The 24030-nt window shown below is 38.7% G+C and overlaps 6 protein-coding genes across 9 annotated transcripts in view; 2 read left to right on the top strand and 4 right to left on the bottom strand.

Moving 5' to 3' along the window:
- Positions 1-1081, bottom strand: part of med19a (mediator complex subunit 19a) — a 2595-nt gene extending 1514 nt beyond the window's left edge. The window contains exons 1-2 of the mRNA XM_043233220.1: positions 725-1081; positions 494-616 (exon numbers count right to left, since the gene is read on the bottom strand). Of these exons, the coding sequence (XP_043089155.1) occupies positions 494-616; positions 725-944 (343 nt within the window). The 5' untranslated portion in view covers positions 945-1081. The remainder of the gene's footprint in view (positions 1-493; positions 617-724) is intronic.
- tmx2a (thioredoxin-related transmembrane protein 2a) overlaps positions 1-7540 on the top strand; it is a 10228-nt gene extending 2688 nt beyond the window's left edge. The window contains exons 1-9 of one of the 3 annotated variants that reach the window (XM_043233222.1): positions 4082-4150; positions 4302-4368; positions 5177-5237; positions 5335-5448; positions 5528-5604; positions 6057-6163; positions 6690-6755; positions 7173-7302; positions 7366-7540. In XM_043233222.1, coding sequence (XP_043089157.1) covers positions 5195-5237; positions 5335-5448; positions 5528-5604; positions 6057-6163; positions 6690-6755; positions 7173-7302; positions 7366-7482 — 654 coding nt within the window. In that variant the 5' untranslated portion in view covers positions 4082-4150; positions 4302-4368; positions 5177-5194 and the 3' untranslated portion in view covers positions 7483-7540. Of the gene's footprint in view, positions 1-4081; positions 4151-4179; positions 4369-5176; positions 5238-5334; positions 5449-5527; positions 5605-6056; positions 6164-6689; positions 6756-7172; positions 7303-7365 lie in introns of those variants that run through there. The other 2 variants (XM_043233223.1, XM_043233224.1) reach the window with 2 other exon arrangements.
- On the bottom strand, positions 1287-3966 carry si:dkey-6i22.5 (polyamine-modulated factor 1). The gene is made up of 5 exons (XM_043233226.1): positions 3800-3966; positions 3616-3721; positions 2542-2642; positions 2010-2205; positions 1287-1659 (listed from the first exon to the last, which is right to left on the bottom strand). Exons 1-5 carry the CDS (start codon positions 3964-3966, stop codon positions 1591-1593), a joined length of 639 nt encoding a protein of 212 aa, XP_043089161.1. The 3' UTR covers positions 1287-1590.
- Positions 7541-7942: 402 nt separating the features above from the next.
- Positions 7943-11714, bottom strand: gatad1 (GATA zinc finger domain containing 1). The gene is made up of 5 exons (XM_043233221.1): positions 11304-11714; positions 10628-10750; positions 9889-9948; positions 9630-9813; positions 7943-8588 (listed from the first exon to the last, which is right to left on the bottom strand). Exons 1-5 carry the CDS (start codon positions 11481-11483, stop codon positions 8407-8409), a joined length of 729 nt encoding a protein of 242 aa, XP_043089156.1. The 5' UTR covers positions 11484-11714; the 3' UTR covers positions 7943-8406.
- A 3573-nt stretch (positions 11715-15287) lies between these two features.
- ccng1 (cyclin G1) lies at positions 15288-21514 on the top strand. Of its 2 annotated transcripts, XM_043233249.1 has the most exons (6): positions 15289-15474; positions 16802-17065; positions 17894-18147; positions 19468-19546; positions 19621-19731; positions 20722-21514. In XM_043233249.1, the coding sequence occupies exons 2-6, from the start codon at positions 16802-16804 to the stop codon at positions 20911-20913; spliced, it is 900 nt and encodes a 299-aa protein (XP_043089184.1). In that variant the 5' UTR covers positions 15289-15474; the 3' UTR covers positions 20914-21514. The 2 variants fall into 2 exon arrangements, with proteins under 2 accessions (XP_043089185.1, XP_043089184.1); XM_043233250.1 differs by lacking the exon at positions 19621-19731 and having other exon boundaries at positions 15288-15474.
- nudcd2 (NudC domain containing 2) lies at positions 21220-24029 on the bottom strand. Its single transcript, XM_043233251.1, has 4 exons — positions 23705-24029; positions 22938-22986; positions 22714-22865; positions 21220-21849 (listed from the first exon to the last, which is right to left on the bottom strand). The coding sequence occupies exons 1-4, from the start codon at positions 23891-23893 to the stop codon at positions 21766-21768; spliced, it is 474 nt and encodes a 157-aa protein (XP_043089186.1). The 5' UTR covers positions 23894-24029; the 3' UTR covers positions 21220-21765.
- Position 24030: the final 1 nt, after the last annotated feature.

The raw sequence follows: 24030 nt of genomic DNA, 5'->3' as shown, positions 1-24030 counted from the left end.
TCAGGGTTGCCAAGTCCGGGCTACTTTAACGCTCTTTCCGTGGGACGTGCTTCACGTCTGGGGGTCGAAGGGGCCCACGATAACTGCAGTGGGACTTTTAGGAGAGCCCTGGTAAGCCACCGGGCTAGTTTGGAGTTATAGTCGTGGTTCTTAAAAACACACAGGAAGCCGATTCGGTTTTAACTGGACAACCTCGACCGTGGCACTAAGGTGGTATAAGTGACCCTGGAGCACATAAGCAGTTATAATAAACAGTTATGCTAATATATTAAGAAAAGACTATATATTTGTACATTTAATATATCAAAACGTAACGTTTAGCACATGATTAGACATGCATGGTTGAGAACATGTTATTTGGACAAAGTTAAACGACATTTTCACACCATTTTGACTTTTTTTAATGTTTATATCTCATTCAAACACTGCCATGTCCTGGAAAACTACACATTAACGGGAAGCTCGGGAGATTCAACAAGCACTTTTGTTTTACCTGGTAACTCCGGTAAAAAGTTGCTCAGTTTCTCCTTCACTTTCTTGCCGCAGAACTTATTGTAAGCGTGTTCCAGATTATAATGCGTGATGAGGTTCGTGTTTCCCGTCAGGTCGTTTCCAACTGGATCAAAACACACACAAAAGCTCGTCTGGATGCAGCTCACCACGTTAAATAACATCGTTACAAGTCACACACACACACGCCTTCCTGGTATTCTCGCGTATTTACCGGGCAGCTCTCGAAGTAAATAGAAAGGTTCGTTCATAGCTCCGGGTTTCCGCAGCGTAGGCCCCTCATCCCCGAGCTGTCCTGGAATCTGAGCCGCCGCCGGCGCTTGGTTCGACGGCATCGGCGGCGGCGGTTTACCGGTAGAGAACCCCAAACCTGCTGCCCCCGTGGATGGCTGTGCGTCATTTTGTCCGAACAAAGTTGAAAATATTTCCGTCATAACTAAATACTGTATATATTTGTGTATATATATACATATATATATAAAAATACAAATAAAAAGTCCGAGCGGCTGCCGGTTACGGTCGCGTTGCGTTCATCACGTTATCAACAAAAGCGGTCCGTACCGTAAAGACACGATCATAAACGCACGATACGGTGATCGTTAACACTACTGATCCATCATACCCTTTCAGGCATTTAAAAACTATTTGTTACATTTAATTAAGCTGTTAAATTGCTTAATCCGTCACACAATTGCACCCTGGGTAAAAATTAATTAAAACAAAAACAAAAAAAATTAAATAAAAATCGGGAACTTTAAAATAAATAAATAAACAGGTTAAAATTTAATAAGATAACATTATTTTATTTTATTAGTGCATTTATTGCATTAATAACCACAATATCGGAAGAAAATAATTTGCAACAATGTATCATATGAATGCAATAAAACTGTTAACAAAAAAATACAATGAAAATCAGATAATCTTTATGCACACTGTTGTTAAAAAGCGCAAGTGCCGTTTAATGAATGAAGTACACATGTTAATCACATATCACCAAATAAACCTTGCAGACGCACAATTATTTGAATTATAAAGAATCATATTTGATCTTCACTAAATCCGAGAAATGACCGGATGCTAGAGAGACCCGAAGTGTTCAGATGGGGAAAGAGTCGAGGCGAAGGCTTCTAGATCCTCAAGCGACGCCTGCAGACAGAGAAGAAGAGGCAAAGCATGAGTCCGTGGCAAGAAATGTGACCCCGGAGCACAGAAGCAGCACGGGTCGGAGCGTATACAATACATCACACGGGTCAAAGTTCAAAAATCATTAAGATACCGAGTACACGTTTTGTAGAATTCCTGCCATAAATATATCAAAAAATTTGTAATATGCATTGCTAAGGGCTTAATTTGGACAACTTTAAAGTCAATTTTCGCAATATTTAGTTGTTTTTGCACCCTCAGATTCCAGATTTTCAACTAAATATTGTCCGATGCGAACACGATGTGCATCTCTCACTTTGGCCAAAAACCGAAATGAGATGATTTCCTCGTACCCTCCACTCCTCCACCCCGGCGGCGATGCGCTGCTCGGCGAGCGAGACGCTCTCTCTCTCGGCCTGCACCTTCTGAGCAAGGCCTGCGTTCTCCTTCTGGAGCTTCTTCAGCTGTATCCGCACGTACTCCTCCTGCTTCTTGTAATAAGACACCAGACCACCGCACACGTCCTGCTCCGGAAGGCCGCTCGGACGCCTGCGGTACCAAAACGCCATACGTGAAACACGCGAGCCTCAAAAATGGGAAAACATGAGAGATAATGTCGCCTGCAACTCGAAAGGATACTATGCGCATATTATTTAACCAATCCCAGTCGATTTGCTGGTTTCCGTGGCCGCTGGGTTTTCCACCAACCGGCGTTTTGGAGTGTCGAAATGCCATTGGTTAAACTGGGAGTGGGCGGGGTCACGCAGAACAAAACAAAGGCAGACATTCGGGCGTGTTTCGAAGCAGGACGCCTGCCTGTGGCGCGCGTGAAAAATATTGATGCGTTTATTCCCCTTCGTTTTAAAAGCCGTTCGGTTAACTCACCAAGCAGCTTGCGGCGTGTCTTTAGCAAGCTCCTCCAGGGTGTCCAGCTCTTTAAACTTCGCCTGCAGGTCGCCCTCCTCGATCACAGCGGCTATTTCTTTCTGAACACACGTCACAAAACACATGAAACTGACTTTGAAGCCGCTCTGATAATGTGCATCGCTGTTTAATGTTGCACAAATCAATGCATCAACTTAACCACATGAAGGCAGGCTACGCTTTTTTCGCATTACAGTAATGAGAATGCAAGACTGTCCCCTATCCACCTTCTCCCTGAACGCTGAAGTGAGCTTATGGGCGAGGCTTCCGGTTTCGTTAGACGCTATAGGAAAGTAACGATGTGCATTAAATTGTAAAACTGTTCGTGCTAGACACCAGCGCGTTCACAATCAAGATAATTGTGTTATGTGAAATAACACGATGGAACGCACCAATTTTCGATTTCAACGAACTGTTTTGTGCAGCGAAAAATAACTAGACGACCGGAAGCTACACCCATAAACTTTACAAACGGCTCCTCCATGTTCCTGCGTCAGGAAAACGGTGGATATTTACAGCCTATAAATTAGAAAGCGTGTTTAACTGTCACGTAAATAATGTCCCAACATTTTACTATATCAAAAGGCAAACCGAGTCTTGTCACAGCGCTAGCGTGTTGATTTTGATTCAATAAAACCATCCGCTAAAATCATGACAGTTCAAATAAGGGCTTGTTTTTTTGTTTTATGTCAGGTTTATTTATCAGCAACGCAACTCTCCCCTTTTTATACATGGGTGTCAAATAAAACACTGATCTAAGGCGCTGAAATTTTAAAGCGTTTAATTAAGAACGAAGCGTCTTTAAACAAAACCACGTGACTTTGACGCGCGTTCCGAATCACTGCTTCGGAAACAAACGATTCGCAAAAGATTCGAAGCTTCGTTTGAAAAGCGCCCAGACGTACTCGACCATACACACACACACACATATATATATATATATATATATATATATATATATATATATATATATATATATATATATATATATATATAATCAATCAATCAATGTTGTCGAGAGTATTTGAACGTTACCTGAACTAAAGCCTGCAGCTGGCTGATGAACTGTTTGTGCATGGCTTCAGTCAGCTGAGGGTTCTGCTTCGACAGAGGCTGGAAATAGTGGGAAAACCTGTCGAAACTGACACAAAGAGCGGAACAGTTAACTTGGCGAGAGGCAACGGGAGCGGGAAAGGGACGGGGAAGCCGTGTCTGATACCTGGCGCTGTCCAGCAGCCACCGCAGACTCTTCTCCATCACTTTACTGAAGAGCTTGAGTCTCGGTTTACACTGCGACGATTTAAGCGACTCGTGCCGACGAGACGAGCCCTCGTTCGCTTCGCCCGCGCCGCTTGGGGCTGACTCCGGCTCGCCGCGCTCCTCCATGTTTCTGTTGATGTTTACAAAAGTCCCCGCCAACAGCCCAGCGCGTCACTCTACGGAAAGCGAGCGGCCGCCGGTTTCAAACCGTACGCCCGAAACGCGTTTCTCCGTGCCGAAAGTTCACGTTACCTCTCAGCTGTCTCCCCGTGGTCTATTTCTACTCTCCCTCCGCTCTTCTTCACCACGTGTGAGTCTGTCTGCGAAACCCCTGCAGCCATGAGTTTAATTAGAGGGCTGGTTTCCGCTATTTACTACCTTCCGAAGGTTTATAAATGGTTTTACCGGCCTTATTATTCGCTGTCACTGCTGATGTGTGTGGCGTTTCTCGTCGTCCGCAGCTGTCCAGGACTCTGTGAACATTTACCTTCTCAGAGAGAAGACAACAACTCCTGCGCCTTCGACTGGGTCAGTGCCTGCACTATTCACTTTACTGTTACTTTATTCTAACTCAATAACACTTTACACTTGCATTATCAGAAAAACCCTATCCAAGTGTGTTTTATTTACAGTGATGTGATAATTATATTTATTGGTTTTAAATATATATATATATATATATATATATATATATATATATATATATATATACATATATATATATATATATACATATATATATATATATATATATATATATATATATATATATATATATATATATATATATATATATATATATATATATATATATATATATATATATATATATATATATATACATATATATATATACATACATGTATACATATATACATATGTAAAAAATTAAATATTAATAAAATTTAGGTTAGCTGTTTTCAATGTGAATATATGTTAAAAGGTCATTTATTTCTAATCAAATCTGAATTTTCACTTTAGTCTCGTCACATGATCCTTCAGAAATCACTCTAATATTCTGACTTGTTTTCAGTTAATACTGGTTTATAATGTGAAAAACAAGCTTTATATTTGTGCGAAACATTTTTTCATCAAACTGCATTTATTTGAAACTCTATTTATTTACTCTCACTTTCTGATTTATTTATTTATTTATTTATTTTAAATAATTGTATCCATATCTTTCTTTCCCTCAAATCTGTATCAAGATGTAATAAAATAATGTAATGTTTTTTTACCTTAAAAAAATAACATGTTTTGCTGGAATGAATAAAACCCGAAAAAGTATCAATATTTTGCAAACGTTGTGTTTATATATACACTTATATTTGTATAGAGGGAGGTGGAGATTTTAATGTTTCTCAGTGCCATCGTCATGATGAAGAACCGCAGAGCCAGTAAGTTTATATGCATTCAGTTTTATTACAACTATTATTTACCTCGATGCACGTTTGCGTTGTTTTAAGCTGAAGGACGTCTCTCTGCATCTTTCAGTAACGCTGGAGCAGCACATAGGGAATATATTTCTGTTCAGTAAGGTGGCAAACGTGGTGCTGTTTTTCCGAGTGGACCTGCGGCTGGGCCTGCTGTACCTCACGCTGTGTGTGGGTAAATAAACGACGGGGAAACATGCCTGCAATCGAGCGCGACGCGTACAATAATAGCCGCTGCTGTGCCTTCTCCGCAGTGTTTCTGATCACATGCAAGCCGCCGATCTACATGGGCCCCGAGTGCATCAAATACTTCAGTGACTCAACTATAGACGTGAGTGAGACGAGGAGGTCGTCCAGCGATAGATGCACCGCAGCGAATGGGTGCCGTCGGAAGCAGAGTCCGAGCAGCCGATTAAAAACCTAACGCCGGCTCGGACCGGCACCCATCCGCTGCACACCATCCAATCGTTTTTTAAGCCTCACCGATGTAAAAAGTCATCATCCAAATCTTACATCTTTGAATCTTGCTTCGCTATCTATAATGCTGCTACGTTAAAATTAGCGCTGGGATACGATTCATTAGAAACGTATAAAGATTAGTTACGTTTCGGATGCAATTCATTACTTGACGGCAATAATATAAACCACACACATTATACACAAAATTTTTACTTTTAGATGCGAGTAATCATTGCCCAACACTAATTAAAATGATATTATTTCACATTAAGTCGTATCGCTTTATGCAGAAAACTCTGAGCATGTTTTTCTGTGTATCTTCAGGAAGAGCTGCAGAGGGACGGCCGAGTGACGTGGATCGTCGAGTTTTACGCCAACTGGTCTCCAGAGTGCCAGTCGTTTGCACCCGTTTTTGCTGAGCTGTCACTCAAGTGGGTCACACACACACACACACACACACACACACACACACACACACACACACACACACACACACACACACACACACACACACACACACACACACACACACACACACACACACACACCCCCTCACACACACACACACCTCACACACACACACACACCTCCCTCTCACACACACACGCCCACACACACACTACACCCCTACACACACACACACACCCACACACACACACCCCCACACACACACACACACACACACACACACACACACACACACACACACACACACACACACACCTCCACACACACACCCCCACACACACACACACACCCTCACACACACTACACCCCCTCACACACACACACACACCTCACACACACACACCCTCACACACCCCCCACCACACACACACACACACACACACACACACACACACACACAACTACACCCCTTCACACACACACCCCTACCCACACACCCCCTCACACACACACACACTTCAGGTTCATGACTTTGACTGTGTTCACCAGGTATAACTGCTTAGGCCTCAAATTTGGCAAAGTGGACGTTGGACAGTACGGGGCAGTCGCAGAGAGGTAAGCGTCTTCTCTAGTGTCTTCTCAAACTCTAAATATTATTTCAGCACCGGTTAAAGCTCCCCTGAATTTCAACCAAAACCGAATTGGGCGGGGCATATCAAGCCGCCCCGCCTCCTTTAAAAAAAAACAGCCAATAGCGTTTTATAGTCCTTGAGCTCGGTAAAGCCGCATTGGATGAAAACAAAACCCTTGCCGACACAAAACGGAGGCGGTGTGTTTTTAAAAGTGTTAAATACCACAAACCGCCGCGTCGCAGGGGGGCGGGCCCATCGGATTCTACAGCGTCCGATTGGTCGTGGAGAGAAGCGACGCCGAACACACCGCCGATGCGTCTTGGCGAACCGCAAAAGCGAATCTCGTCTTGGTTTCCGGAGGCCGCCGTATCGATGCCGCTGTGCTCCGCTCTCGTTGCAGGTATAAGGTGAACCCCTCGCCGCTCTGCAAGCAGCTCCCCTCGCTCTTGCTCCTGCAGGCCGGCCGGGAAATCACGCGCCGCCCGCTCCTGGACAGCAAGGGAAGAGCCGTCGGCTGGAGCTTCACCGAGGTAAAGCCTGACACCCTCCCGAAGGAGGCGCGGGGCAATCGGTAATCCCTCCTCCTTTTACAGGAAAACATCATCCGAGAGTTCGACCTCAACGAGATCTTCCAGAGAAGCAAGAAAGCCGGCAGGGGAGAGCATCCGGAGCAGCTGAAGACGCTCCCGCGGGACGAGGACGACGAATGAGACGACCGCTTCCACGCTCTGGCGTTTTATAATAAAAGCGTTCAGTTTGACGGGAAAACCGCTTTATTCTTTTACTCCAAAGGGTTTCACCGGAAAACAAAAACCATTAAGTTATCTTCCCCTACAGACAGAAAGCCCAACGTTTCGGGGACTCTGATCGCATGATGCACGAAGAAGACATTTTATTACAGGCCAGGGGACAGCTTTCCTAAATAAGAGACTCGTTTTAAACCAAATAAAGAAACTCAAGGTAAAAATTAAACCGTAGCTTGAAGAGACACAGCAGCAGAGAAACCTGAAGAGGTCGGTTTCAAAATAGGCTTTTTTTAAATATAGATTTTTGCGCACCGGTAGAGGAGGACTTTAAGAAACAGGATCGAGACCGAAGCGTGAGAAAAGTTCCAGAAATGGTATTAAAATCAAAGTAATCATTAAACGGCAACAGCCAAAATACACCGTGTGTGGGTCAAAATATTTTTATTTCATGCCAAAAATTAAACGCCGCGTTCCGTGAAGATATTCAGTAAATGTTTTGATCAGTAACACGCATGTGAACGTTAAAATCTGATTTTCTCAATATTTGCTTTTTTTTTTTTTCTTCCACCCCCGGCTTCCATCTTTTTAATCACCCTTTACAGTCCTGTCCTGACACAGCAGACATTAAAGTGTTTTCCTTTCATTCAGATGATGTACGATCATTCCCAAATCGCCCTGGTTTCGTGGTCCAGGGTGGCATTTCTGCTCGCGTCCGCTTTTCGGCTGAAATCTGAATCTTCTGAACGCCGCCGCCTTCTCCAGCAGCAGCGAGAGCTCAGAAGACTCACCCGGGGAAGGACGGAGCGCGACACGCCTGTGTTTGAAACGATACGGAAAGTCACGTAAATAAAAAAGCGTTCGGTTCAGTCCGATCCTGAGGGTTTGGCGTCACCCTACGGTTTCTTTGATGGCCACAGCAGGCGTCGGTCCTATATGAGTCCAGACGTAGCCCTTCTCCGGACGGACCGGTAACGTGGGGAAAGGGCAGCTTCTTGATTTGAAGTACTCCGACGGGGCGTGACACACGAACTCCAGGTACTCCATTTTCCTCGGCAAGTCCTCCTCGGGGCCTTAAAAGATATTCAGGATCACCAAATCCAATTAACGATTCAATGCAGACTTGACATCGGAGTAGATTGCATTTGCATCTGTTTTTTAAACGATATTTTGCAGCGAGTCTTTTGTGACGGTTTATGGATAAACCACAACAAAGCCGAATCGTTCGTTCAAGCTGATTCATTAAGAACAAATTGTTCGTGAAACGGCCTGCGAGTTGATTTTTGAATCACTGACTCAAATGATTCACTCATTCAACGAAAATGTGCGCAGATGTGACCCCAGACCACAAAACCAGTCATATGCGAAGTTGAGACTTGCACATCATCTGAAAGCTGAATGAATGAGCTTTCCATTGATGTCTGGTAGGATCGGACAATATTTGGACATGCAATTATTTGAAAATGTGGGATCCAAGGGTGTAAAAACATAAAATAAAAAAAATATATACATTTATACAATAATAAATGTATATATATATATATATATATATATATATATATATATATATATATATATATATATATATATACACATACTACTAATAAATATATATATATATATATATATATATATATATATATATATATATAATATAAAATATATACTATATATATATATATATCATATAAAAATAAATTTTTGTATATAAAATACTACTAATATAATATATATATATATATACTATATATATATATATATATATATATATAATAAAATAATAAATTTTTGTATATAAAATACTACATATATATATATATATATATATTTATTGATTTATTTATTTTTTTATACAAAATTCATTGAACAAGACCTTTACTTAACATCCTAATAATTTATAGCATAAAGTAAAAATTATTTTAACCCATATAATGCATTGTTGTCTATTATGACTGCTTTCGTGCTCCAGAGTCACTAATGTTCTGCTCCAGCTTTATTTGGGGCTTCTTTTCTTCGTCCAAACAGACAGTGTTGCGTCTAAACTGTAACTCTCTCAATATTAACTTCTTGTCTGTCCATCAAAGCGAACAGTGTGCACGTCTGCGTGAACTTACCAACGATGTACGTGCCGGGATCGAACCGATCTCGAGGGCTGGCCTGAGTCGGGATCAGCCACGTTAACGCCGCGCTTTTCTCACAGTACTGGTCCTGGACGAAACCACGGATCTGCGCATAATACGGCTTACCGTCGTCCTCATCTATTACTTTAATGACATCTCCTATTTGATAATAGACGCCCTGAACACAAGACGGGTAGATCGGTGAGTAGGAGGAGTCAGAAAAACATTTTTAACGAACTGCGGAAAGAAGTACCTTGTAGAACATGGACTCTGACGTGATGATCGTTGACACGGACTCTGGTGCTTTGATAGGCTGCGGAAATATATATAATATTAATAGAAAATAAAATACAATAATACATTATTTTTTTATATATGTATATATAAAATACTAATATATATATATATATATATATATATATATATATATATATATATAAAATAATACATTAAATTTATATATAATAAAATAAAAATACATTAAATTTATTTTATATAATAGTAATAAATAATATATATAAAATATAATACATTTATTTTTATATATATAAAATATAATATATATATATATATATATATATATATATATATATATATATATATATAAAAGAAATACAATACAATAAATGTATCTTTTATATATATAAAATGAAATATAAATATATATATATATATATATATATATATATATATATTATATATATATATATATATATATATATATATATATATATATATATATATATATATATATATATATATATAATACAATAATAATTGTATTTTTAGATATATAAAATACTAATAATAAATAACATATATACGGACTCTGGGTGCTTTGATAGGCTGGAAAAATTTAAGAAATAAATGCCCACACAATCTTTCATCAAAAGAACGGTTCGCTCGAAGCGTCGGCACCCATTCACATACATTGGTGAGCTGCATTTTTTTGCTTTGCATGGACTGTACGCGCAAGAAAGCGAAGCGCTTACGTTTTTCAGTTTGAAAATGTGCCGTCTGCCCTTTCCTTTGGTGGACACTTTCTTCTCAGACGCCGGAGCTTTGTATTTGGTGCTCCGTAACCGAGCCGAGCGTCTGTGGATCTCCTGCTTGGACTGCAACGTAAAAAAAAAAGATTCGAGTCACAATTCGATATAAAACTAGACCTTAATGTTTAACGCAAGCGTTCAGAGCCGGCTAGTAACTGATTACATGTAATCCGGATTACTTAGATTACAAGTGCTTTTTTAATGGATTACACAATAGCATTTAGTCATTTTGCAGACACACATATTAGCACGTAAATGACTCGCAATTTAATTCTTCCTTTCCACTGCTCAAGTGCTCTTTTCTAAATTAGCCTTCCGGTTTTGATCGTCTGGTCACCGGAAGTCGCTTCTCCTTTAAGAAGTGTTTCGACGTTGCACCAGCTACTGCTTTTTTTAAATCTTTGAAAAAGACACGAAATCGCACAAACAACTATTTCGATTTCATTTCATGCGATTTAATTCATTATCAGCTTCACAAACCTTGCGCTTCATATCGTTAATCATAATATTTTTTATTATATGGCACAAGATCATCCCATTTAAACCATACAAATATTACCTAATGTGTCTAACGGGTTAGATTATTCAGTGACGGGTTAGCAAAGCTAGTTTTCCACACCTGTTTTCCTCCGCCGTTATTCTGCTGGATGGCGGATGAAGCGGACGCCCCGGAGCTCCCGCTGCTCATGCTTTTACCCGTGCAGTTATTGCACAAAATTTCCCCCTGGTTCCCTTTTTTCCACATAGAAGAAGAGTTCGTCTTGCAGACAGCGCAGCATGGTTTTAAACCAAGAGGCATGTTTGCTAACGCGCGCGCGCTCGCGGCGGCCGCCTTGCTAACGTCTGCTCACAACGGTCTGGGGCGGCTGTTTCTGAATTAAACTGTCGCGTGTTTCGCAGCCGAAACTACAGCGGACGTCGATCTGAACGGGCATCCTTCATTTTGAAAACAATGAACGATGAGTCCCGTATGTTTTACCGCTAAGAAAAACATCCGGGAGAAGACCGCGCGGATTTCATAATAAAGCGCGAGGCCGGCTTTCAAAATAAAAGTCGCTAAAATGTCGCTTGGGGGCGCTGTTTAATGTGGTTGCATTTTAAGAAAGCAATTGCGTTGCATTATTAAGAACCACAACAAATAGGACTGCGTTAAAACTTTTTAATATATCTTTCCTGGTAACATACCATTTATTTAAAAAAATATATTTTTGGCGAACCACTACTTGGGCATGAAAAAATGTATTTGATTGAAACAGAAATGGAAAAACACTTGATCTGAGAGGTAGGATTCAATTCAATTTTCTGCAATGCACTATTTAATTGCATATATATATATATATATATATATATATATATATATATATATATATATATATATATATATATATATATATATATATATATTATTATAATATTAATAGTGCACTATTTAATTGCATATATATATATATATATATATATATATATATATATATATATGCTTAAATCTTCTTCTTGTAACACAATGGCTATAACAATAAAGAAGACCCACTGGGCCATGTTTGGCATTGAAATATTAAGATGATATATTGCATCTGAGCGCTGGATGGCGCTGGTGCCCAGAGTTTTATTTCATCTGCTTAAAACGTTTGCATTCAAAATATCACAAACACATCTCAAAACAGCCGCAAACACCTTTGCCATAATATTAATTCCTGTTATTTGCGTGTTAGAGAGAACTGTGCAAAAAGAGATGGTTTTGCAGATTTGGTGTTTGTGCTGCTTGAGGTCCATCGTGGGGGGAAACGCTGTGATGGTGATATGGACGGGTCACCTGGGGCCGCACGCTCGATATTGTGTTTAAAACACATTCATAATGAGGCCGTGTACCTGCTCGGCTCATGCGTGCTGTCAGGTGCCATCGAGTCAGCCGTGTTCATCTCCAGCCTTTTCAGTTCAGTCGTGGCCCGGAGTCCTGAAGTCGGCTTGCCAAGGTTTCTGGCAAAAAAAGCGGGCTGCAGATGAATCTCAGTAATGAGCCATGTGCTCCGAACAGCAGGACTGGTGTATGGTCTCCTGTTCAAGCTGTGAGCGCGAGTACGCTTGCTTTGCCACCCAAACAAGACAACGGGGGGCTTAAAGTGTGCTGCCCCCCATTTATTTAAATATCTGAATATTCAATCAGGAGGAAATAATTAAGCATTCTCAAATCAGGCCCGCATCCGTTTGGCTTTTCGACATGTGTGCGGCGTACAGTGGGATGCATCTTTAGCAGCTCTGCCTCTTCAGCATCTCAGGTTATTCATGGGCATATGTGAGGAAAATGCATTTATATATTAGCAGTCAAACATTGTGGTCCAGTAAGATTTTTAATGTTGCTTTTGCTCACCAAACCTGCATTTGTTTAATGTACAGTACAATTGAAATATTTGTACTATTTAAAATATCTGCTTTCTATATTAATAATTTTTTTAAATTATATTCATACACACACACACACACACACACACACACATATATATATATTTTATATATATATATATATATATATATATATATATATATATATATATATATATATATATATATATATATATATATAATTTACATTAAATAAAATATTAATTAATAAAATTAATTCTATTTATATATATATATATATATATATATATATATATATATATATATATATATATATATATATATATATATATATATAATTCTGGCTAAATAAAATCTTAATTAATATTTACATTAATTCTATTTACATTAATAAAATAAAGTCAAATAAAATATACTGACTCCAAGCTTTTGAGAGGTTTAATAATGTTTCGCTAATTAAGCCAACTTTAATAATATCTATTTAAATTTTAAACATTAATATATATATAACATTAATGTTTAAAAATCTAATTTTAATTAAAAAAATTTTAATTTTAGATAAATGCTGCTATTGATCAAAGAATCTTGAAAAAAATTACTCAGCTGTTTTAAATATCGATAATAATAATAATAATAATAATAATAATAATAATAATAATAATAATAATAATAATAATGAATGTTTCTTCGGCAGTAAATCAGTATATTAGAATGATTTCTGAAGACTGGAGTAAAAATACACAGAAATAAATGATACTTTAACCCATTTTTTATTTTAAAGAGTAAAAACATTTCACAGTATCACCGCTTCTGCTGTGTTTTGGATGAAGTGAAAGCATGCTTGCTGAGCAGAAGAGACTGAGTCTTCAAGACAAGGCTGGGATGCTGTTCTCCTGGTCCTCTCTGAGGCTCACTTCAGGGTTAAAAGCATCCCAGGGCAAGGCTTGAGAAAAAGGCAGGTCTGTAACCCTTGGCTCTGGGGCATCTCTCTCTTTTGGCCCAATAAACTGAGTTCAGTCAGGCTCGTGTCTCTAATTCTAGGAGGGTTTGGCTAAAAACGACAATAAGGATCTCTGCGTGCTCGGAAGATGCACAGAAATGCCCTTTGCTCGGAAAACACTTTTTGCGGGATGTTTTCGAGGAGCACGTTATGTTTGGCGCCATCTGTCGGATCCGAAAACAGCACGCGATCAAAAGTGGCACGTGTTTCGTGATCAGCACGCTTTTTTGCAATAAACAGAGAAAAGTTCGTCTCGCTTGTCTTTAGGGATTTCGTCAGCCTGTGATTTCGAGGCATGCTGGTTATATGTCCTCAAACGCAGACTTCAGTGCATTTCTTTTAATCTCTATTATCTTGTCTGTGAGAGTCACTGCCACCATGCACATTTATTATAGTCAGATGTTTTGCTGATTTGGCCTGAGTTGTCTTCAAACGCTCTAGAACCCTCTAGAACCTTCTAGAAACGCTTCTCAGGGACGACAGGATTAGAAAGAGGTTTTAAGCTATTGTTCTCTTTCTGTCTTTAAGTCATTCGGTAATGTTCAATTGCACAATACAGAATAATATCATTATAAACAGTATAACATCATTAGCTCTTTCTTTAAATTTATATTACACTGTATTTTATTTTTCCTTTGTGGCTTCATTAATCCTCACTTTGCATGTTACATACAGCCGGATCAATTTAACCCAGATGATTTGATTCAGATTTAGATTTTTTATTTATTTATGGCCTCACTTTATAAGTGTTTGTATGTTATTTTAACTAATACTATTGTTTTTTTATTACTTTTAATTTAATTTAATTTATTTATTTTTAGCACATTGGTTCGTATCACAGGTTGTTGTATAATATGTTATAATGTAATATAATATAATATAATATAATATAATGTAATATAATATAATTGGAATATAACAGAATAAAAAAAATAATATTTAAAAGTTTCAACGCAGTTATGCTGGTGATTTCATACTTGTTAGATGTATTTTGTATTCCTGTTTATTGTTTATTTATCATTTTGTAAATAATAAAGGGAGAGCAGGGAACGCATCTAACGTGCTGGATTTCGCCGCGCTTAAACCCCGCCTCAACGTGGCTAGCGGGGCGTGGCCAAAGCCCGCAGACGAAGCTCAACCAATAGGCATCCGGAAAGACGGAGCGGCGTGTCAGCACTGCCCAATAAGGTGATCCTATGTTTGGATACGGACTCTCTGAGAGTATAAAGCGTGGGACGAGCCTGCGCGTCGCCGCCTGACGCCGAGGGTTGGGGTGTGCAGGGCGCAGAAGTTATTGCTTTAAACTTACATACGTAAAACTTTCTTTTTTTCTTCTTCTTCTTTGTAATAGCTTTATTTAGCCTTTTACTTCATAAAATCGCCGATTCATATTTTTGTTTTTAATTCAAACGCCACAAATCTGCCAAAGGTAAGCGGTTTATTCGATTGCTGTCGCTATTTTAGATTATATACGCGCAGGTAATATTATTTATTAAGTCGCGGTGTGTTTTTTTTCTGCTTCTAGATATTTATTTTGAGCTAAAAGTCGATCAGGCCTACAGTTGTTCTCCGGCGCCGTAAATCAACGCAGGACTCGCGTGCGATAGTCGTCAAATTAATGGCTTTAATATGAATTTTAAAGCGAAAACCTGTCGGTATGTCGATTCAAAGCGACTTAAATGTGTCGTTTAGAGACGTCTTGACCAAAACCAGCTGGTTAACGGCTTTAACCGGGCTGAAGCACAGCTAGCGCACTAGTTAGTGGACATGCCCGGACATGACCGGCGTCTCGCGCGAGTTTCACGGAAATCCCTAGAAAAGCGTCAACGTGAGGCACTTTGTTTGGAGTTAATAGTTCACGTGTAAGTGAACCGTTCACGTCTAAATATAACGGTTCGGGAAGCCGGGGCATGTCCGGACACGTCCCCAGACCCTCGACCTCTAAGCGTTTAGGCTCGTAGGAACGAGATGGACACTCGAAACGTTCCCTACATGGATAAAAAAAAAAATGGTCCAATTACGAACTTTTATTTTGAAAGACCTATATTAGGTTTGTTTTTTGTTTTTTATAAAGGGACGGTTAAAGGATTAATTGTCCCTTAATACGACTTTCCTGCTAGTTTAATTAGTATAATATACTTTTGATAAAAAGTGCTTTTTAGGTAGAAGTGTTCGTTAAGGCTTTTTTTATAGCTTCAAAGGAAAAGAAAGGAGCAGGGGACAACTTTATGAAAGTTAATGGTCTAAAGCTTCGATGTAAAGATTAAATATTAATGTAATGTTACTTTATTAGACCAATATACTACACAATATAGTACACATGCTGTTTAAAATAAATAAATAAATGTGTATATTATGTCTATATTATTTGTATATATTGTATGTTATATATAATTATATATACATGTGTGTGTGTGTGTGTGTGTGTGTATATATATATATATATATATATATATATATATATATATATATATATATATATACACACACACACAAATGTATGTATATGTGTATATATAATAATGAAAAAACATTGATAACCAAGGGAAGAAAATTCAATTATATTCTACATTAAAAAAAAAAAAAAAAAAATACAAATGATAGAAAACAATAAAACTGATAACATGTAAAATAAACAGTGGCTAAATGCATTAACTTTTAACAGCATGTTACGTTTGCACAGGCTGAAATGATTAATGATCCACAGTGTACGTCTTTAATACTGCTTTAGTGATATTTCTGTGCCGTTGTTGCAGATGATTGATCAGGTGACCGGAGCGGGGGCTTTGTCCTTCGCCGTCCAGCTCAAAGCTCTTCTGGACCAGGAAGCCCGGTATCAGCCCAAGCTCTGTGGACTCCGGGTCATCGAGTCCGCTCAGGATAACGGCCTGAGGATGACCGCCAAGCTGAGAGACTTCCAAGTGCGAGACCTTCTCTCCTTGACCCGGTTCTTCGGCTTCGCTTCAGAGACGTTCTCGCTCGCGGTCAGCCTTCTGGATCGCTTTCTGGCGGTGATGAAGGTGCGTGCGCTTTCGGCCGGATTGAGCTCTTCGGTTTATTTCTGTACTGAACCCAGTCATCTCCATACTTGATGTTTTCAGCAGGGCTGGGTGATTTGACCTAAAATCAAAACCGTAATTCATTGCACACTTTACCTTGAATGCATTTATTAAACTATTATTTTTTTAATCATAGCTCCATTTAAAGGCATAAAAAAAATATATATTATATATATATATATATATATATATTTATATATATATATATGTATAATATGTGTATATATATATATATATATATATATATATATATATATATATATATATATATATATATATATATATATTATATAATTTTTATATATATATATATATATACACACATGTGCATGTATACATTTAAGAACTTGTTTATGCATGAAATTTCTATAAAATATGAATATGTAAATGTTCAGTTTATACTGTGTGTGTGCGCTTGCATACACATAAATATACATATAGTGTGTTTGTAAACAAATGTTGACTTTTGTAAAGATTGAATCGCATTTTAAATGGCTCAAAAACGTTTTCTTAATGTGTTAAGTTTCAGGATTTTTTTTTTTTGATCCACTTGCTATATTGACTACCGTTTATGGCTTTTTAAATTGATTTTAAATGATGCAATGTGAGAAGTAGAAAACAACTTGCATTTTAGTGTAAACCATTCTTACGTAATGTATGCAAACAGAACAGGATGTTTTTAAGGGGAGACTGTTAATTGGATAAAATAAAACCCAAATAACCGACGTGTGTTGGAGGTCTCCTCCTCAGTCTGACGGTTTCGTGTTTCTTCTTGTTGAACGGGTTCAGATTCAGCCCAAACATCTGGCCTGCGTGGGTCTCTGCTGCTTCTACATCGCCGTGAAGACGTCTGAAGAGGAGAAGAGCGTTCCTCTGGCCAGTGACCTCATCAGGATCAGCCAGAACCGCTTCACGGTCCACGACATGATGAGGATGGAGAAGATCATTCTGGAGAAGCTCTACTGGAAGGTCAAGGCTCCGACCGCCCTTCACTTCCTCCGATTCTTCCACTCTCAGATTCAAGAGCAGCTGGACGCAGAAAGGTGTGTGTCCCTGTGTGTGTGTGTGTCCCTGTGTGTGTGTGTGTCCCTGTGTGTGTGTGTCCCTGTGTGTGTGTGTCCCTGTGTGTGTGTGTGTGTGTCCCTGTGTGTGTGTGTGTGTCCCTGTGTGTGTGTGTGTGTCCCTGTGTGTGTGTCCCTGTGTGTGTGTGTGTGTGTGTGTGTGTGTGTGTGTGTGTGTGTGTGTGTGTGTGTGTGTGTGTGTGTCCCTGTGTGTGTGTGTGTGTGTGTGTGTCCCTGTGTGTGTGTGTGTCCCTGTGTGTGTGTGTGTGTGTCCCTGTGTGTGTGTGTGTCCCTGTGTGTGTGTGTCCCTGTGTGTGTGTCCCTGTGTGTGTGTCCCTGTGTGTGTGTCCCTGTGTGTGTGTGTGTCCCTGTGTGTGTGTGTCCCTGTGTGTGTGTGTCCCTGTGTGTGTGTGTCCCTGTGTGTGTGTGTCCCTGTGTGTGTGTGTCCCTGTGTGTGTGTGTCCCTGTGTGTGTGTGTGTCCTGTGTGTGTGTGTGTCTGTGTGTGTGTGTGTCTGTGTGTGTGTGTGTGTGTGTGTGTGTGTGTGTGTGTGTGTGTGTGTGTGTGTGTGTCCCTGTGTGTGTGTGTGTGTCTGTGTGTGTGTGTGTGTGTGTCCTGTGTGTGTGTGTGTCCCTGTGTGTGTGTGTGTGTGTGTGTGTGTGTCCCTGTGTGTGTGTGTCCCTGTGTGTGTGTGTGTGTGTGTGTGTGTGTGTGTGTGTGTGTGTGTGTGTGTGTGTGTGTCCCTGTGTGTGTGTGTGTGTGTCCTGTGTGTGTGTGTGTGTGTGTGTGTGTGTGTGTGTGTGTGTGTGTGTGTGTGTGTGTGTGTGTGTGTGTGTGTGTGTCCCTGTGTGTGTGTGTGTGTGTGTGTGTTACTGCTCAACAGTTTGTGTGAAGGAGTGGGGAGGAAAAAAAAAATTAAAGCAGACTTGTTGCTGTTTAGTATTTTCTAATAAAACGAGAACTTCTTGTCCAAGATTATGACGGCTATATCAAATATAAAGCTGAAAATAAGTTAAATATTGCATATAAAGAATTTCTAATTCATTATAAAACATCAGTATTATTATCTAAATTATTTTTTTTGAAGTTGTAAAATATCAGTATTAAGTGGTTGCGTTGCCAAATATTTTTGTGAAAAATGTAACTATTTTTTAGTATAGAAAGTTCAAATAACATTTATTTGTAATGGAAATATTTGGAAGCGTGATCTGAATGCATTTACTCGTCAAAATGAATGCATCCTTGTTAAAGGCGTCTCGAAACATCTTGTAAATAACCGTAACCTGCTTTGAACGGTTTGCAGTAGGAGGACTCTGAACGTGGAGAGGCTGGAGGCTCAGCTCAAGGCCTGCCACTGCTGCTTCACCTTCACGAAACTCAAGGTGAGATGCTTCAGCGCGTCCTCTGCTCTAAGGCTCTGAGTGTGTTTGGGGTCTGACTGTAGTTGTGTCTCCAGCCGTCGCTGCTGGCTCTGGCTCTCCTTGCTCTGGAGGTGGAGGATCAGCACGAGTTTGAGCCAGTCCCGGCTCTCAGAGACGCTCTGGACGCTCTGCAGCGCAGCTTGACCGTAAGTCTACAAACGACGGGTGCTGAAACCACTGCGGAGATGCACAGTGCAGTCCTAAAAACACAATTTACTGTAAAACAAAATGAAATTTAGCTAAATTTTTGGAAGAATGAATCAAAAGTATGCCCAAGAAATCGGCCGCTGATATAGACTACACATTAAAACATTATTAAAGAATAATTACAATCATTTCTTCCAAACTATTAATAGCTACCAAAATGTTTATGTAGTGTATTATTTTTTATATATAATCTTTATATATTTAAGTCTTTTTATATTTATAAGTTTTAAAAAAATCTTTATATAATTTAAGTGTAATAATATATATATATATATATATATATATATATATATATATATATATATATATATATATATATATATATATATATATATATATATATTTTTGTGTATATATAATAAAATATATATATATATATATATAATTTATTTTATGTGTATATTTATATATAATTTATATATATTTTATATATAATATTTTAATTATATATATATATATATAATTTTTTTTTTTTAAACTAAATTATACAGTATACATTGCATACTTTTCTTTTTTTTTCCTTTTTTTTTTTTTTTTTGATGTCTGACAGCACTAAACTAACCATAAACCGGTGTTGTTGTTTTTTTTGGTCAATATAAATTGAATTATATTTAAATTAATTAAATTGGCTGTATGCCTTCTTGACCAAAAAAAACCAGAATGTTTTTGGTAACTTCTATTTCACCGTTAAAACGAACTCCAGAACATTTTGAAATGAGGACATTTTAAACTAAAGGAAATCTGGATGCTTTTACTTGAAACAAGCAAAAACGTCTCCCGATAAGAAATCTAGTTTAAGGCGATTAGCAGATACGCGTTTCACTTTTTAAGCAAAAATGGATGTTTTCAGAGTAGTCGTTGTACTTGTCGAGCAAATGCATGCCGATTCGAAGACTCATTTATACTAAAAAGTGTTGACGGTGTTTCAGGTGAAAGCCGGAGACCTGGTCTGTGTGAGGGAGCTCGTGGCTAAATGCCTGGCCGAGTACGCCACCACCAAGTGCCTGAAGCCCAACGGCCAGAGACTGCGCTGGATGATCTCGGGCCGGACCGCCCGCCAGCTGAAGCACAGCTACTACAAGATCGCCCACCTTCCCACCATCCCCGAGTACGCTTGCTAACGCTTACCCCTTCCTTTCCTCCGCCTCAGTTCTCTTCGATTGTATTTATTTCCCGCCGGCGGAGGGCGAGTAAAGCTTTACGGTGTGTTCGTTTGTGAATCGACGCCAGACGCGCCGGTCCTTTTAAAGCAATGAAGTATAGAACCGCCTAGGTCCTCAGTCCACCGTGTGGAAGAGGAGGGAGAAGGGTTCTGAGATTCAACACGACATCAGAACCAAGAGATCAGGCCCAGAACCCTTAACTCCCACCCTAGGTTGTCAGCTGTCGTAATGCACACTCCTACCCGTGGTGATGAAACGAGATTTTTATTTTATTATTATTTTTTTTTGGCTTATGAAAATGCAGGTTTTAAACGTGCCTCTAATCGAAAGAGTAACCGCCGACCGGGATGAAGCTCCTTTTACGCTCGGTTGTGATTCATGGCCTCGTGTCACTGGCGTTTAGTTCATGCCTGGTCTAAATCGAGCTCTTAAAAATAAAAGCGAGTGGATTGAATTTAATTTGAGACCTCCTCCTCTGTTTTGGTTGTAATCTTGAGAGCAGCGTTCTGCAAAAAGTTACGTAGTTGTACCTTTTCAATAAAGCCTTATTGGAACGTAAGAGACTTTCTCGTTTGTGGTGTTTTAATAATCGCTCTCTTTTATTGAAATTGGATGGATGAAGCCGAACAGACGTCTTCTGAAACCACTTACGGAAAAAAAAAAATAGGTTGCCGTTTGTCAATGAAACCCGACTCGAAGGCTGCTTGTGATTTATTATGGCTTTACAGCATTAGCCAGACTCTGCTCCTGAAGCTCCAGGCGTTCAGAGGAACGGACGATCTAGATCCAGAACGGGAACGAAAGTAGGCCTTATTTTTGCAAGCTGGAGAAATCTGGTCCACCGCCCTGGAAGTTTCCAGAGATCTCTGCTCCGCTGAAGTCGAATCCAGGGTTCTGTTCAAAACCAAAATTGAGAAATTTTATATTTTTTATTTATATAAATATATTTTTATATATAAATATTATTTTATATATATATTAATATTTAAAAAATAAAAATATATATTTAATAAATATATATTTTAATATTTATTTTTAAATATATATTTATATATTTTAAAATATATAAATATATATGTAAAAATAAATATTAAAATATATAAATATATATTTAAAAATAAATATTAAAATATATAAATATATATTTAAAAATAAATATTAAAATATATATTTATTAAATATATTTTTATATATTTTTTTTAATATTTTTATATAGATTTATTTTTTTATATATATATATATATATATATATATATATATATATATATATATATTTACGCACTAGGTTTGAACAGATTTTTTTTTATTTGGTAAATGTAAAACTTGCTAAAGCTGCGTTAATAAAAAAAAGACAATATAAAATGACTTCATTTAAAAAAAATGCAATCTCATGCATCTTTACTGTAACTTTAATTTGTTACAAAATATTTATAAACGGCTCATAAACGCCGTTTCTTTCATCTTTCTGCCAAATGAATCCCGGAAAGAATCAAACCAGGTTTGGCAAGAATCAGAAATGTTTCGATAAACCGCAAATCGGTGCTTTAGGATCATTTCTGAAAGCGATTTAAAATTATTTACAGATTAGTTTGTCAGCTGTATTTTAGTTATTTAATCGAAACAACCCGGCTCCAATTTCATTGATATTAACTGGAATGCAGGGCACAAAAGAAAACTGTTTTTCTTGTATTTTGAATCGAATGAATGCGTGCTCGGCAAACGGCAGACTAAAGTGAATTGCATGCATGGATCGGCCACCTCTCTCTGAAACCTCTCGAGCGTCAGCTTCCTCTGCATCTGATCCTGGATCCAGGGATCGGCCGTGAACTCTCCCTCCAGCAGAGACCGCCAGCAGTTCCCGGCCTCCCGGTTCGACTTCATCAGGACGATCCGGATCAGCTTCCTGTCCTCTGAACGACACAACATCCGCTGGTTTGTAAAGGACAGATCCATGCACCGTTACAAGTGGCTTTCGCTCTCACCTAACGTCCAGGTGGCTTCGTCTCGGACCGTGGGTCCAAACAGCTTCCCCTACGAGACGATCATCAGCGAGACTTGAGGGACAGTGTGCTGTTTATATCACAACAAGTCTCTTCTTCGTAACTACTGGGCTAAAGCAATGGCAGATCTTCCATAAAACGACTGAAATTAAAATCTAGCTGAGTATTTGAGTACGCTCCCTTCACAAGATGTTCCTCTTCAACTCATTCTAACGATATTTGGATAGCATTATTCCCAAATCTCACATTTATAACAACATATGCGCTTGTAAAGAGTTTGGAAACATAATTTTTAAGTCTCTTCTGCTCACCAAGGCTTCGTTTATATTTGAAAAACAATATTGTGAAATGTTATTAAAACTTTTAATATAGTTCTCCGATTAAAGCTGTATTTTTAGTGTCCCACAATCTCTCAGAGATCATCCTAATATACTGATTTAGTGCTTAAGAAACATGATTATCAATGAACAAAATGTTAATGATGACCTTTGGAGAGCTTAAGAGACTTTAGTGCATATGCATATAATGTGTGTGTGTGTGTGTGTGTGTGTGTGTGTGTATATATATATATATATATATATATATATATATATATATATATATATATATACATACATATACATAAAATCACACACACACACACACACACGTTATGTAAACAAAAACTTTTGGACCAGTATTAATCGTTAAACAGCCCTAGCTCCTCCACAGGAAGTTCTTCTGGATCTAATCTCTCTCTGGATCTGTACCTTGAAGATCTGCTGGTCTTTCACGCGCAGCTCGATGTGTTTGATCCCGATGTCACACCGGATCTCTCTGGCTGAGGTTCCCGGAGGAACATCGACTTCGACGAACACCTCCTCCATGGTCTGGTACCACGAGCCCCAGGCGGTTTTACACGGGATCACGCCGCTCCTCTCCTCAAAATGCGCCGACATGCTGCTCTCCTCAGCGGCCTCTCATGCGCACGGCTGCTCGACACCGCGCAAACACATCTCAGACTCAACAACAGCTATTATCGCAGTGTTAAAGCTGGACGTATTTGTCATGCATTCCGGTAATATCGAAACGTCTT

This window comes from Puntigrus tetrazona, unplaced genomic scaffold, assembly GCF_018831695.1.
Source record: "Puntigrus tetrazona isolate hp1 unplaced genomic scaffold, ASM1883169v1 S000000769, whole genome shotgun sequence".
NCBI lineage: Eukaryota > Metazoa > Chordata > Actinopteri > Cypriniformes > Cyprinidae > Puntigrus > Puntigrus tetrazona.
This window is presented reverse-complemented; position numbering and strand designations above follow the sequence as displayed.

Bases quoted from the DNA above. Each gene is read 5' to 3' on its own strand.
- gatad1 (XM_043233221.1), bottom strand. From the start codon at position 11,483: ATGCCTCTTGGTTTAAAACCATGCTGCGCTGTCTGCAAGACGAACTCT. The intron at 9,814-9,888 runs GTACTTCTTTCC...TCTTGTGTTCAG, and splicing joins CAGAGTCCATGTTCTACAAG to GGCGTCTATTATCAAATAGG. The intron at 8,589-9,629 runs GTAAGTTCACGC...ATATCTTTTAAG, and splicing joins TCCCGGCACGTACATCGTTG to GCCCCGAGGAGGACTTGCCG.
- nudcd2 (XM_043233251.1), bottom strand. From the start codon at position 23,893: ATGTCGGCGCATTTTGAGGAGAGGAGCGGCGTGATCCCGTGTAAAACC. The intron at 22,866-22,937 runs GTGAGAGCGAAA...TGTGTCGTTCAG, and splicing joins CGAAGCCACCTGGACGTTAG to AGGACAGGAAGCTGATCCGG. The intron at 21,850-22,713 runs GTGGCCGATCCA...GGTTTTGAACAG, and splicing joins TCGAGAGGTTTCAGAGAGAG to AACCCTGGATTCGACTTCAG.
- si:dkey-6i22.5 (XM_043233226.1), bottom strand. From the start codon at position 3,966: ATGGAGGAGCGCGGCGAGCCGGAGTCAGCCCCAAGCGGCGCGGGCGAA. The intron at 2,206-2,541 runs GTGAGTTAACCG...TTGGTACCGCAG, and splicing joins GACACGCCGCAAGCTGCTTG to GCGTCCGAGCGGCCTTCCGG. The intron at 1,660-2,009 runs GTACGAGGAAAT...CTCTGTCTGCAG, and splicing joins CCGGGGTGGAGGAGTGGAGG to GCGTCGCTTGAGGATCTAGA.
- ccng1 (XM_043233249.1), top strand. From the start codon at position 16,802: ATGATTGATCAGGTGACCGGAGCGGGGGCTTTGTCCTTCGCCGTCCAG. The intron at 17,066-17,893 runs GTGCGTGCGCTT...GAACGGGTTCAG, and splicing joins GCTTTCTGGCGGTGATGAAG to ATTCAGCCCAAACATCTGGC. The intron at 19,547-19,620 runs GTGAGATGCTTC...TTGTGTCTCCAG, and splicing joins TCACCTTCACGAAACTCAAG to CCGTCGCTGCTGGCTCTGGC.